The following is a 16,188-nucleotide window of genomic DNA, read 5'->3' on the forward strand; positions in this document are numbered from 1 at the left end:
TGCCACAGGTAACTCCTACCTGAAAATGTTGCACATGATACTCCACGTATTAATGATGTTCTAGACAAAAAAGATCATTGCTAATCAACAGGATGGTGTGCCACCTCACATTCATCTCAATGTGAGGGAAGTCTGCAGTCACACATTCCCTTTTGAGACAGACATCAAAAAGAGGAAATGCCATGAAGTATCTAGCTTGATCACTAGATTTGACCTCTTTAGATTTATTTCTTTAGGGTACTGCCAACAATTCAGTGTGTGCTGCAAAACAATGAACACTGCCTGATCTAAAGCAGAAATTGAGTACATCTATGACACTGTCCCAGTAGAAACAACAAAATATGTCACTCTGCACTAAGTTGTTGTCAACATAACTCTGTAGTGGAAATGGTCATTTTGAGCATAAAAAAACCTCAAGCTACCCTTTAATATATATATGGTGCTATAAATTTTTTGTTTTTATCTGTTTTTATCAAAGAGATATTAAGTTTTAAAGAGTATATACATTACTTTGGGACACCCTGTATTTTTAATTGTTCATTGCACATGTCTTCTTTGAACTGTTCCCAATATTCAGCTACTATTATATTCGGAGTGTCACCATCTTTTCTATGGCACAGCAGTTGAAGACTATATTTCTGGGTAAAGTACATGTGTAACTCTGAATAAAAAACTTCTCAAACAATTCATGTGGTTTAAGCAATGCAGATTTGTTGAAGATTAGAGAAAACATAAAATTATTTACATTTTATGGTTTGCAAGGCTAAATATATCTGAATAATCATGGAAAGAATGAATCAGCTAGGGAAAGAGTATTGCAAAAAGAAAAAAAAGTCTATCTATTAAACCGATGTGTAATCACATTGAAACTATTAATTTACATACATATTTTCTGGTGGTTGTGTAAACTTCATATTTTGAGTCATCAGCCTCCCAAATGAAATCATTTGTTTTTGTATACAGGTAAACATTGTTAAAACCAATAAAGTTTAGAATATTTTTATTAATTGACAAGTGATAACCATCAACTATATGGAAGGTGTATCTGAGCACTTGTGATGAGGTCTCCTAACATCTGATTGTCAAAAATAACTTCCTAATACCACACATTTTGCTTTACATATAACAGTCAATAATTCAGTGAGTTTTCTGTTGGCTACAGTTGCAGTTAACACTATTAGTTTTTGTTGGGAGAGCTTTATGCCAATAATAATTCACTATCTAGGCCTAGTGATGTGAAACAGAGAAGTTATAGTTCACTGAGTTGCTGAAAATTTGTTTGATCGATTTGTTCAGACAGTGAAGACCTATATTTCCAATGAAGTGTTATCAACAGAAATCTGAGGCTAAATACTGAACTAATACAAATTTTATGTTTATGAAATCATGTTGTGGCACTTCTCTTCAGGTATTGGAGGCATTAACAAGTATCTGAAGTTATTTTGTAACATAAAATTCAGCTATGTTTAAGATTAATTTTGTACTGAAACATCTGCACTCAAAGTCATTGTTGACTAAGATTAATTTGTGGACTGGACGTTCTTGTGAAGTATACCAATTTTTTACCATATTATTGTAAACAGGCTCTCAGTTCATGTACTGTTTGTGTTTGCATACTTCTTAACACAAATCTCTATTCCTGTTATACTGATGTATCAAAGAGCAATGTTAACACAACTGTAACTAAAGCAAATCTGGGAACCTTTTGCACCAATCAGTGTGAACCATATCTAATAATACAAAAGCCTAAAAATATAGATTAGACACTGATTATATACATTGTTCTGTCCTCATTATTAAAAACTCATTGCAAAAATCTGCCAAATCTTTGCAAATGTTACAGTTGTGTCAAAAGTCACAGTTTGCTCTATATTGTGCTTATGTTGTATAAGTAAATATTCAGTCAGAATATAAAGCCATCTGTTGTTTGATCCATGGAACATACCGTGGTACATATGCATATACTCCAGGAAGATGAGGATGAGCACATTTAATCCCCCAACTAACAATACCACCAACAAACCATCGATCAGGATTTTTTTCATCTTGGCACAGTAGGGGCCCACCAGAATCTCCCTGAAATACAAATAGTCTAATGAGAAATATTCCCCATAGCAGGTATTTAAAATTTAATGTTCAAATATTTGAGAATATATGAATAGCACACAGAAAGATAAAATCTTGTTACATACAATCTGTTATGAGCAGAATAAAGTGTGAATCTTACAGAAACTTTTAATTTAGTCTGTTTGATACCCCATCTCTTCCTGCCTCCAGATTTGTCATGCAACATCTTCAGTAATCTGATTTGTGTACACTATGTTATCTTTATTTACAGTGCCACATCATTTGCCACTCATAACTGTGTCATAACAGACTGTGTCGAGATTGTAATTTTAAACACTAAATTATTGTAATATGTGCTTCATAATATAGTGACAATAGGTGTTCTCATTGCTTGTGGCACTTCATGTAAAACACTCCTTTTTTCTACAAAGAAAAAACTGAAATTATAAAATGGTAAATTTCACAGAAAGAGATATACACTGCCTAGTAGGGAGTCCTGATTATCTACAAGAGGCACAATGACCGATACAACTGATACAAACACGTAATGACAGATCATTCATCTTGGAGGAACTCACTTTGCATTAGAAGACAGTGTTGGATAGGTGGTACATTATTAAGTACGATACCAGCTGCAATTCAGAAATTTTAGAAGGAAGAGATAAAGAAAGATGTAAAGACTGATTAGACAATGAAGAGGAAATTGAAAGTGGAAAGAAAAATACAAATAATATAGGGGTGAGTCAAAAATGAGGAAAAATGTTGCCTAGAAATTGTCACTGCAAACTCAAGAATGTTTGTGTCATGTTACTACATCACCAAATTGCAGTGCAACTTAATCATATGAAATTGAGAAACATGAAGGAGACTTTTGTGTGTTCCCATGCCCTTGCATGAGTTAACATGTTGCCAAGGTTGTTTCAATCATTCTGCAAAAGTTTCACTCAGAAGCTCTTAAACATCACCCATGCATTCCTGATCTCTCCCCATGTGATTGTCATATTTTTGGAGCCCAGCAGAAAGATATTCATGATTGTTGATTTGCTTCAGATGAAGAGGTGCATGCTTGGGTACAATCACAACCACAAACATTTTTCAATGAAGGCATTGACCATCTTGTTTCACAGTGGGATAAATATATTAACAGTTATGGCAATTACTTTTGAAATAATAAACAGTTTACTTATATCCATCTGTCTCATTTTCATTTAACTGTCCCTCACAGTTTCTGCTTATTTTAAAGTGCAAGTGCAAAAATTTCCAGTATAGAATACAAATATTGTGTTACATATCAGTCAAGCAAAACACATACAATGCAAGTGTAAAAACTGAAATGGACACAGTACACAATATCTTTTGCTGCATTTGTATTTCATAACCTTTATTTGAAATGGCATAGTGTCAGAGGCATGTTACGAGGGTTGTCCAGAAAGTAAGTTCCAATCGGTCACGAAATGGAGACCATAGTGAAAACCAGAAATGTTTTATTTGCAACAGTTAGGTACACATTCCACCTACTTCTCTACATAGTCACTGCTCCAACTTTGAGTTTTGTCATAGTGTTGTATCAACTTTCCAATATCCTCATCATAGAAAGCAGCTGCCTGTGCTTTCGGCCAGTTGTCTGTAGAAAAACTTTGTTTTCATAGCCAGTTGTTCCTGTGAGCAGAGATGAGACTCAGGAGGAGCCAATTACAGACTGTATTGTGGGTGATCAAACACTTCTCATCGGAAATGCTGCAGGAGCATCTTCATTGACTCTGCAATGTATGGCCAAGAATTGGCATGAAGGAGGAACTGCTTGACAGTTGCGTTATGTGGGCTGCATGGCACAGGCAAAATCTCTAACCAGGCCTCATACTTGGTGGGAGACGCTATTCTCTATGCATCTTTACATGCTCACTGTTCACTCAAAACTGAAAAGAGTGATGCAACACAGTAAATAGGCATACTGGGGACACTGCCCAACGCACCTGTACAAAGCTTTACCAGATTTTCCCAGAGGTTTCCATTTTGTGACTGATCAGAACTTACTTTCTGGACAACCCTCATATATTCTAAATTGCAGTGTGATGAATGTGATAAAATCTTACCTTCATAATTTACGGATTTCAGATGGCCTTGTAAAAAGAAATGAAGTGGCTGAAGGTCTGACAATCTAGCTGGCCATGCTGCAGGACCTCCAAGACCATTTTATTTTCGAGGAAAGCAACTGATCAAGTAATATGTTGTGGGATGGAAATGAGCTGCAGGCTCATCATCCATGATTTTTATATTATTATTGAATATGTGGCCTAAGGGTAGTGTCTTGGAGTAATAGTCAAAACATCCTCAGGTTTGAACCTAGCCACTGCTTAAATTTTGAATAAAAATCATCAGCAATGGCAACTGAAGACTTCTGGCATAAGTTGCCACCCTTGCTCTGCCAACAGCTTTGTCAAAGATGTGGAGGAGGGAACAGAGGTTCAGGGCATTTCCTTGGCCTTGGCTGGGAAACAGCCTCTAAAAGGAGGGAGAATCAGCTATCATCAACAGCATGAGTATACAGAAGGTAACAGACCACTGCATTAAAAATACAAAGCATATTGACAAAACATGTAGCCTGCTATTGAAAATAAATGGTGTGATCTCTCCATTGGCAAAGTATTCAACATTAGGCATTTTTCAGATTCTCAGGAGGGGTCTACCAAGGGGAAGGTGATCATGAGAAAGAAAAGTTGTTCAACCAATGAAAGGTTAGGTTAACATTATATGAGTTGGGGTATGGATTGTGAAAATTTTGAGCAAGGTAGGAGAACTTTAAAAAATATGAAGGGAAATGCTAAGGCTTAATCTAAGTGTAGTGGGGGCCAGTGAAGTGAAATGGAAGGAAGACAAGGATTTCTGGCCAGATGAAATAGGGTAATATCAACTGTAGTAGAAAATGGTATGAAAGGATAAGGATTAGTTATAAATGGAAAGGTAGGGCAGAGAGTCAGTTACTGTGAACAGTTCAGTAATAGGCTTGTTCATCAGAATCAACAATAAACCAGTGCCGACAATGATAGTTCATCTATATATGCCAATTCACAAGCAGAAGATGAAAAGAGAGAGACTGTATATGAGGATATTGAACTGGTAATTCAGTGTGTCAAGGGAGATGAAAATCTAACAGTCATGGGGGATTTGAATTCGGTTGTAGGAGCATGAGGAGAAGAAACTGTTATGAGATAATCTAAGACTGGCAGTAGGAAAGAGAGAGGAGAAAGAATAATTGAGTTCTGCAATAAATTTCAGATGATAATTGCAGTTAGTCTGTTCAAGAATCACAATAGGAGGAGGTTTATTTGGAAAAGACCAGGAAACATGAGAAGGTTCCACCTGGATTACATCATGATCAGACAGATTTCAAAATCAGATATTGTATTGTAGGTGTATGCAGGTGCAGTTGTAGACTCGGACCACAATTTAGTAATAATGAAGAGTAGAGTGAAGTTTAAGAAAATCAGGCAAAATAATCAATGTGGAAGGAAGTGGGATACTGAAGTACTGAGGAATGACAAGATGCATTTGAAGTTCACTACAGATATGAAGGTGCAGATGTAGATTCATATCACATTTTATTAATAATGAAGAGTAGACTGAAGTTTAAAATAATCATCCAAAGGAATCAATGTGGAGGGAAGTGGGATATTGAAGTACTGAGGAATGATACGATGCATATGAAGTTTGCTACAGACATGGATACTGTTCTGGACACCACAATGGGCAGTCCAGTTGAAGAGGAGTGAACACCTCTAAAATGTGCAACCACAGATGTTGGAAAGACAATGTGCAATCACAGATGTTGGAAAGACAATGTGCAATCACAGATGTTGGAAAGACAAACATAGGTAGGCTACTACAAAACTAACTGTAAAGAAACCTTGAATACCAGAGGAAATACTTAACTGATCAATGAAAGAAGCAAGTACAAAACTATTAAAAAAAGGAATATAGCAATATGATTCCCTTAAGAATGAAGCAAATGGGAAGTGCCGGGAAGCCAAGGAAAGATAACTGCCGGAAAAATGTGAGAAAATTGAAAAAGAAATGAATGTAGGAAGGACTGACTCAGAAAATAGAAAAATCAAAACAGAATTTAGTGAAATTAAAAGCAGGTTGGCAATATTAAGAGTGCTACTATGGGAATTCCACTGTTAAATGCAGAGGAGACTGTGCATGGGGGGAGGGGGGAAGAGTACAGCAAAGGTCTCTATGAGGGGCAAGAATTGTCTAATGATGAGGTAAAATAAGAAATTGGAGTTGATATTGAAGAGATAGGGGATGAGTATCACAGACATAATTTAAAAGAGCTCTGGAAGACTTGAGATAAAATAAGGCAGAAGGGATAGATAACATTCCATTTGAGTTTCTAAAATCATTGTGGGAAGTGGCAGCATGGTGACTATTTAAATTGTGTGCAGAAATCTCTGAGACTGGTAACATACCATCAGACTTTTGGAAAAATATATTCCACACAATTATAGAGATAGCAAGGAGTGATAGGTGTGACAACTGTTGCATAATCAGCTCAACAACTCATGCCTCCAAGTCACTGACAAGAATAATATACAGAAAAATGGAAAATTGAGAATCTGTTAAATGCTGATCAGTTTGGCTTTAGGGCAGTTAAAGGCACCAGAGGGGCAGCCTTCATGTTGTGCTTATTAACAGAAGCAAGACTGAAGAAAAATCGACACCTTCATAGTATTTGTCAACCTAGAAAAAGCATTTGAGAATGTCATATGGTGAACGCAATTCTAAATTCTGAGAAAAATAAGAGTAACTTGTAGGAAAAGACAGAACACATACAGTATAGTTAGTTGCAAAAAAACCAGGGGGGAACTATAAGATTGGAGACCACGAATGAAGAACTCAGATACAAAAAGATTTCCATTTTCATGACAGGTAAAACTGTTTTGACATTAACAAAATGTGGTTGATTGGCAAATATCACATATCCCATGTTAGAAGACATTCTTCTCTTTCATGGTACAAGATGGTGTACAAACTATGAAGTAGAACTTAAGCATCATGACTAATTTGAAAAGCACGTGTAACAAAAATGGAAATTTCTGGATGGATAATGTGTGTGGTGAATAGAAACATGAAACAAACAGTATTTTACCAACTTTCAAGCTTTTGCTTTCTGACAATGAAGTAAACTCATTCACACACATACAGCTACACAGATGCCCAAAGGCACACGTATGTGCCCATAGTGAGACTACCTGTTGATTATCGATAGCAGTTTCCTGGGCAGATGGGAGGGGGAGTGGGTGGAGAAGAGTGCATGTGGTGAGGAGGAGGAGGTAGTGCAATGGTATGATGCAGGTCTTTCAACAGATGACTCAGTGCCTGCACAAGAAGATGGAGTTCAGAGGGTAGAGCATATAAGCAGTAGAGAGAAGGAGAGGTTGGAGGAAGGGAAGGCAGGAAAGAAGAGGGAAATGGAGATGAAAAGGCAGACAGAGAGGGAGGGAGAAAGGAGGCAGACAGAGAGAGAGAGAGAGGGGGAGGGGGAGAAGCCAGTACATGAACTATATGAGGAAGGGGTGGAGTGGACGATAAAGAGAGGGGCAAAGTTAATGTGAGGCAGCGGGGATGAGGATGGTGGAGTTTTAGGTCAGGACAATTGTGAGGGCACAGGATATCAGGATATGTTGGTGAGACAGTTCCCACCTGGATGGTTCAGAGAAACTGTTACTGGAAGGGAGTATCCAAATTACTTTTGTAGTGAAGTAGTTGTTGAAGTTATTTGTGTTGTGGAGCACTGCATGTTCTGCAACTGGATGGACAAGTTTGCAGTTTGCCACAAGTGAGTGTGAGTAGACAACTGATCACTTACCATGCCCATACAGAATGCTATACAGTAATTGCAGAATTTTTTGAGACATAAGTCATCTGACTGGTTTGATGCAGCCGGCCACAAATTCCTGTTATATGCTAAACTTTTCATCTCAGAGTAGCACTTGCAATCTAAATCCTCAATTATTTGCTTGATGTACTCCAAACTCTGTCTTCCTCTACAGTTTTTACACTCTTCAGTTCCATCTAGTGCTATGGTGTTATTCTCTGCTGTCTTACAGAGTATCCTATCATCATGTCCCTTGTTCTTATCAGTGTTCTCCATACATTTCTTCCCCTGTCGATTCTACAGAAAACCTCCTCAATCCTTACTTTTGTACCACCACATCTCAAATGCTTTGATTCTCTTCCATTCCAATTTTCCAAAAGTCCATATTTCACTACCATACAATGCTCTGCCCAAAACGTACATTCTCAGAATGTAAGTTTTTGGCCAGGAACACTCTTTTTGCCAGTGCTAGTCTGCTTCTCATATCTTCCTTGCTCCATCCATCATGGGTTATTTTATTGTCTAGGTAGTAAAATTCCTTAACTTCACCTACTTTGTAATCACCAATTTTGATGTTAGGTTTCTCACTGTTCTCCTTTCTGCTACTTTTCATTACTTCCGTCTTTCTTTGCTGTACTCTCAGTCCATATTCTGTGCTCCTTAGACTGTTCATCCCATTCAACATATCATGTAATTCTTCTTCATTTTCAATTAGGATAGCAGTGTTATCAGGGAAACTTATAATTAATATCCTTTCACCTTGAATTTTAATCCCACTCTTCAACCTTTCTTTTATTTTCATCATTGCTTCTTCAATGTATTGACCAAAGAGTAGGGGCGAAAGACCACATCCATGTCTTACAGCCTTTTTAATCCAAGCATTTGGTTCTTGGTCTTCCACTCTTATTGCTCCCACTTGGTTCTTATACATATACATCTCCTGTCTTTCTCTACAGCTTATCCCTATTTTTTTAAGAATTTTGAACATCTTGCACAATTTTACATTTCTGACAGCTTTTTCCAGGCCAGCAAATCCTATGAACATGTCTTGATTTTTCTTCAGTCTTGCTTGCATTATCAGTCACAAGTCTGAAGGTATATCACCAGTCTCATACATTCTACACACCAACATGAATAGTCATTTTGTTGCCACTTCCTTCAATGACTGTAGAAATTCTGATGGAATGTTATCTGTCACTTCCACCTTATTTGATCTTAAACCTTCCAAAGCTCTTTTAAATTCTGATTCTAGCACTGGAGCCCCTATCACTTCCCTAATGACTACTTCTTCTTTCACATCATCAGACAAGTCATCCCCATCATAGTATTTTCTCTTTACTCTGTATTTAACAGAGGAATTCCCACTGCAGATTTAATGTTACCGCCCTTGCTTTTAATTTCACCAAAGGTTGTTTTGACTGTTCTGTATGCGGAGTTAGTCCTTCCAACTATCAACATAATTAAATATGTAATATGGCTGCTTTCAGACATGGCCTTGCTTTTTAGAGGTTTGGAAATACCTGTGACTGGATTGCACTAGGAGGGTGTGTGTGGATGTATGCATAGGGTCACAGGTGAATGACCCATGGAGTGCAGGATTCAGAGCAGGATTGGATGGGTATGGAAAAAGATGTTCTGTTGGTTGGGTGGGTGGTGAAACACAAATTTGGATGATGGCAGATTTTGAGTAGGATACTCCTTATCTCAAAATTTCAAGAGAGGCAGTTGAAGCCTGGTGGTTAAGCTTATCTTGACCAGGGTGATATTGGATGATCAGTGGAGTGCTGTTTGGTTCCTGGTTAGCAAGCATGGGAGATCATTTTATGGATGAGCTGGATAGGATACTTTTGGCCAACAAAGGCTCTGATGTGGCTATTGGTATATTTTGACAACTGATTTCCACTGCAGATGTATCATGCATAGGTGGTGAGGCTGTAATAAAGAAACTTTCTGACATGGAGTAGGTGGCAGCTATAAAAACAGAGGCACTGTTGGTGGTTGGTGCACTTGATATTAATTATTTATGACCAATCTGAGGGGTCAATCAAGATCAACATTTAGGAAGGTGGCTCATTGAAATGAGAAGAACCAAGTTAAATGGATTTGGGAGTAGGTGTCAAGGTTATGGAGGAAATAGCAAAAGTTGTCCCTGGCATGAGCCCAGATTATAAAAATGTCATCAGTGAATGTGAACCAGACAAGGGGACTTTAATGTTGACTGGATACGGAGAATTCCTCCAGATGGGCCATACAGGAATTAGCACAGGATGGTGCCATGTGAATACCCATGGCGGTACCACAGACTTTTGTTTACAGATTTCGCTTTGAAAGTGAAGCAATTGCGTGTCAGTATTAAGTTGGTTAGGAGGATAAGAAAAGATGTGGTGGCTTGGAATCAGAAGGACATTGGGAAAGGTAGTGGGGGATATTTGTGTATAAGGACATCACATACATAGTGACCAACAAGGAATTTGGTGATAATGTGAAATTAACTGTGGAAAGGCACTGAAGGAAGATAGTGGCATCTTCAATTAGGATGGCAAGCTACAAACAATAGTTCGGAATTGGTGGTCAGCCAAGACAAACATTCCTTCTGTGGGAGGCCAGCGACAGTTGTATGACTGTTAGGGGATCTGTGGGGTTGGGTGTGGGCATTCAGGGAGTAGGTAAGAGTGCAGGGGGTTGCTGCTGTGTGGAGAGAGATGGATTCAGGCATCACGGACCTACACCTAGACAATTTGCTAGATGTTCTGTTGGACTTCTGGGAAGGGTTCATGGTTGTTAGGTGTGTATGTAGAGGTGCCAGAAAGTTGGCAGAGACCCTCAGCCACAGTCATTGTGATTCATGACCACTGTTGTGGAGCCTTTCTGTGGAAGACGGATGATAAGGTCTGGACTGATTTTCAGGTATGGATAGCTGTGTGTTCTGTAGCAGCGGTGTTGGACTCACTGGGAATGTATTTAGGAAAGGAAGATGAAGCCAGGCTAGAAATAGGAATTCCTTAAAGTTTAACATGGGATGGCTGGGTGGAATGGGAGGATCACAGTTCAAGGAAAGCTGGAACTATTTTAAACAAGGTTCTTGGTCGGGCTTTTGGTTGGCTGCAATAAATAGCATGTGTGGTGAAAAAATATTTTCACTGTAAAGAACAAGTAAAGGAAAGAATGTGCTTCAGAAGTCCAGAATTATTGAACTTAAGCTTAGGGCTAAAGATGAGGCTTTAGAAAGTACTGAGGCTCCTGCAGGGGTCAGAGTTTTTGTAGAAAGGTTAACAACAGTGTTACACGATGGATGTTCAGGAGCAGTGTTTCTCATAGAGTATGGAGAAAGATTTTGTTGATGTTAAAGGCAGAATAAATCAGCAAGGCATGTTTTATTAGCAATGAGGGGAGGGGGGGGGGGGAGAAGGGGGGGGGGGGTTTGACATGTTGTGGGATCAGACTGACACTATCTTTTTTTACTACAAGGAAACCCATGTCGGCATAGGACAGGAGTAACCAGTTTAGCTGCCTCAAATAGTGCTGGAAATGGTGTTCCAGCTGTTGAAGGGAAATAATTTCTATTACAGAAATGTCATTTAGGAAGTTGTAATCACAGAGTAAAAGAACATTGAACTTGGATTGCATGATTATGAAGGAACAAACTGGACTTGGCAATGTGAAGGTTCTTGTAGTAGGATGGGTGACAGCCTAAGATGCCAGTTTTAATGGTAAGCCCATTAGGTGGGATACTGTGTGCCAGACAAGCTTTCAGAAAGAGGATATGCTAGGTCAAAGGAGAGTTTTGGGATTGGTTGAGGTTGAATGAGCAGGGATTCATGGCTGCATGATTGAGATGTTGCTACTCTTATCCAACCCTGTGTCAACACCACATAGCTCCCCAACCATACCTTACTAACTTATTTTGCTTTCCGTATCATGAAACACTTCATCCACCCTCCATGAAGCACACTGCTTCTTAGCATCCATCCTGCAACACTGTTCTCAACCTCCATGCCAAAACTCTGATCCCTACAGAAGACTCACTAGTTTCTAAATGCCTCATCTTTAGCCCTAAACCTAAGTTCAACCATGCAAGATGTATAAAGGAATTTCTTTATTGAACTCATTCTATATAGTGGAAATATTTGTTCACTACATACACCACTGACAACAGCCAACCAAAACCATACATAGAACCCAGTATTTATATAGCAGAAAAATTGTCAGTAGGTTGGAAAGGAGGATATATTTGAAGTCTCTTTTCTGGGATTTCATTATAAAATATTGAAACATTCCAGTACTGAGTATTTTTTAATGCCGTAAACAAAAGTATATTTAAATTGTGGAGAGATGGTGAGACTGTGGCACTGAAGTTTGAGTCAAAAGTGAAACAACACATAAATTCCAGCAAGAACAGTGAATATCTGACAAAGTGAACCACTGACAAAAAAAGATACATCATTTTCAATCAAAATTTGTATGGTTTGTTTTGTTTGAATTCTTAGATGTCAGTCATATTTTTCAAAATGACCACTGCTGAGGGAAATGTTGAACAAATGAACAGTAAACTAGAATGAGATATGGATACATGATTTGGATCAATCTCATAGTAGTTTAAGGTGAGAAGACAATACACAAGGTTTGGTAGAAATGGTGAGAATATTTTCAATTCAATTGCATCAAGAATTTTTGAAGTTCAAAGTAGGAAATAGTGAAGAACTAAAATCAGAGTTGTAGGGAAACAGAAACAGTTAAAACCACTGTTACAAGCAAACAGTGAACAGTTGAAATCAGAACTGCTGGCAAACAGTGAATGATTAAAATCAGACTTACAGTCAAAAACTGAAGAAAACAGAGTCTTTTAAAAATTGAACATAAGACAGAAATCAAGAATGAGCAGAGGAAGGTGGAATTTGAGTCAAGACTGGTTTAAGTGACTTGGCGGCTTCAGAGTGGATAAAGCTGAAAATAGAGTGGATAGTTTACAAAATGAGTTAGTCAAGGACACATGTGGGGACGAAAAGAATTTTAGTGATTTTACAAATTCAATTAAAGATGAGATTGATAAGATTAATGTAGAACTCTGTAGTGCAAAAAGTAATCTGTAACATATTTCTGTTAGATACTAATAATACAATGAGGAAATTAACTGTATTAGACTCAAAGATGAATGAAGTTGACAAATGTCAGTGATGATGTTCATCTTAGAAAAACTGATTGTCTGCATTAAAAGGTGGATTGGCCAATATAGAAAAAATATTGGGAGATACTGAAGAAAGTCTCATAGTATAAATATTTGTTTAATAGCAGTGGTGACATGTGGGCAAACCTTCTAACAAAATTCAAACCAGAGCATGATATTTATGGAGTATGAAAAAAGTTTTCTACAGAAATTTTCATCAGAACAAGAGCAAGCCAGGGTTAAAATTATACTTCTGAATGGGACAAATTGTAGGGAAGGAAATGAGATTATGAGAGAGGTTTGTAAAAATCAGTTAAAAAGATTAGTGTTTTTGGACAAACCTTCTGACGAATTGACTCAAACCGATACTTTAAATAGTAGATTACCTGAAAGGTTGGACTGAGGATTATTGTATGGTCCTGAACATCCAGCAGAACAGTTTTTGAAAGATGCGGATACACTGATCAGGTCATTGGGAAGACGTGATAAGCAAAATTTTTATTTGGGAAATTACAAAAATGAGGATGCAATCAGAAATTTTAATGGGAGAAATCATGAGAGCAGAGAATATGGAACCTATAGCAATTATTACTGGTATTATGATTGTGGAACGAGAAGGAATTTTAGTGGAAATGGGAGAGGTAGAAACAGAGGCAGATGATCTGAAAACAGAAACAGAACATGGAAAGGGTGTAGTGGTATGCAAAACAATGAAACATAACACAAGTGAAGTAGTTTGGAAAACTGATGATCACTCCACTGAGGTTCCATAAGTTAGGGGAAAGAAATATGTACAAAAATCAGACCAACAAATCTAACAAATGTTTCAGAGATGGAAGGAATCACAGGCTTCATGTTCAAAAGATTGGAAGAATACACCAGGAGAACAGGTTGGTTTTTGATAAAAACATTTGGGAAAATTAGACCTGGATGCTGGGGTGCTTACAAATTTTTAGTCTGACTGGAAGTTTGGTTCAACAGGAAGATATAATGGGAAATGATGATTACAGTGATCAGATATTATTTAAGATAATGATATAGTGGCAGAAGAAGGATGTGGCTCTTTGGATACTGAAAGGTCTGATGTTATGGACTGGGGGTGAAAAGTCTATAGTTAATGTTGCTGCAGATAGGGATAATGTAATTATTGAGAGTCTATATGCTGAGTTAGAAGGACGAGCTGACAAACTTAGATAATGTGAAAAGGATTACTGATGATGAAGGTGAGAAGGATTTTGGTGTTGATGGGAAAGTACATAAAAGTCAAGTTTTATCTATTACTGCCAAAAAACCATTGGTCACTTGGGGCATGTAGTGGGATACACAGTTATACTGATACATCATATTTAAACATTGGTTAATGGAGGAGGGAGGGGAGGGGGGGGGGGGGGGGAGGGAGGAAAGGTTTCTCAGAACTGTTTGGGATTGGTATGATGACGATTATAAAATGAGCAGTTCCAGACTGATATTGTACAGTTTTGTAAAAACTGGCACCCAGATTGATCAGAGAAGAAGAAATGTGTGCTACGACGAACACAGATTACAACTGTAACATCAGTAATCATTCTTTATCAGAGTCTTTAGTGTTATTTGCAAAGAGACTTGCTGTTGAGAGAGAGCTCCACAAGATGGAAAGGTGAGGATAGAAAGAAATCGTAATGAGTAAAATAACCTATCAGCTGCTGTCTCCAAAAATTTGGTGGCGAAAAGCTTGTTCAAACTATAGACATTTAAATAAATTTTTACATGAGGAAGCTCACCATCCTAAGAGAGTATTGAGTAGTTGTTACATAAATCTGAGTCTGAAATTTATGACTAGCTTGGACCTCACATCATCTTTTCATACATGGTGAAGAATGTTACCACCCGCATCTCGTGGTCATGCGGTAGCGTTCTCGCTTCCCACGCCCGGGTTCCCGGGTTCGATTCCTGCGGGGTCAGGGATTTTCTCTGCCTCATGATGGCTGGGTGTTGTGTGCTGTCCTTAGGTTAGTTAGGTTTAAGTAGTTCTAAGTTCTAGGGGACTGATGACCGTAGATGTTAAGTCCCATAGTGCTCAGAGCCATTTGAACCATTTTTGAAGAATGTTACCAATACTTTGTTGTATGATTTGGAACAAATATTTCTGTAACTGAATTCATTAGAGATTTAAAATTTGTTTGTGTCTGCAATTTACTCAGAAGTTACTATCTATGTTGATGACATTTTAATCACTGTTAAAATCTGGGAAGAATATTTTGACTTATTAAGGGAAGTTTTAAAGAATTGAGGGCCAGTGGATGATAGTGAAATTAGTAAATGTAAGTTTGCTGTGAGAGATCTAAATGTTTTGTGACTTACCTTTTCTTGGTATGGCATTTTATCAGATAATGTAGATGTAAAGGGTATTACAAAACTCCCCTTTTCCACAAATGAGAAAAAATTAAAATCATATTTTTTTTGGATTACATGGGCTTAATAGGAAATTGGTTTGTAATGAGATTTTGAATGCATCTTGTTTGATTAATTTTTTAATGCATAATTTTATGATTTTTTCAATTTATGTTCTAAAAAATAATATTTTCTATTAATGAAAACATCCTATAATGAATGACATTACAGACAGACATATAAAGATGGCTTTTCAAGCTCAAAGCAACACGTTACAAAAGCCTGAAAATCACCAATAATAAAACCCCCAGTATACCTGTGCACTGGACTTTGACTAAAATATCCTGAAACTTGAAGTCTTTTTTTAGTTTCTTTGTAGCTATGAAGTCTAACCATATGTTTCACAATGGTGTCCTGTGAACACAAATCTTGGAGGAGTTGACTGAAGAACAGTGGCTGTATTTATCTCATACCAGTGGTGACTACTTGTTGCTCAACTGATGAACTGTTGTCACTTTCAGTCTCTAATGAAGTAACGTCGCATTCTACTTCACTTTTTGAGTCACTAAATTCAATGTCAAATTCAGGATCACTATGGTAACCCTTTTTTGAAAGAAATACCTAAACAAAAATATAGGAGAGAGTCTGAAAGCACACATTTTGTTGTCGAGTATCCAAAGCTGCACACAGCACATGACATAGTGGCAAC

The 16,188-nt window shown here is 37.7% G+C and overlaps 1 protein-coding gene across 1 annotated transcript in view; it reads right to left on the minus strand.

Moving 5' to 3' along the window:
* Positions 1 to 1,899: 1,899 nt before the first annotated feature.
* The window catches only part of LOC126094660 (atrial natriuretic peptide-converting enzyme-like), a 334,285-nt gene continuing 319,996 nt past the window's right edge, over positions 1,900 to 16,188 (minus strand). Inside the window, exon 16 of the mRNA XM_049909208.1 lies at positions 1,900 to 2,076. Coding sequence (XP_049765165.1) covers positions 1,900 to 2,076 — 177 coding nt within the window. The remainder of the gene's footprint in view (positions 2,077 to 16,188) is intronic.

Source organism: Schistocerca cancellata, chromosome 1 (genome assembly GCF_023864275.1).
Source record: "Schistocerca cancellata isolate TAMUIC-IGC-003103 chromosome 1, iqSchCanc2.1, whole genome shotgun sequence".
Lineage (NCBI taxonomy): Eukaryota > Metazoa > Arthropoda > Insecta > Orthoptera > Acrididae > Schistocerca > Schistocerca cancellata.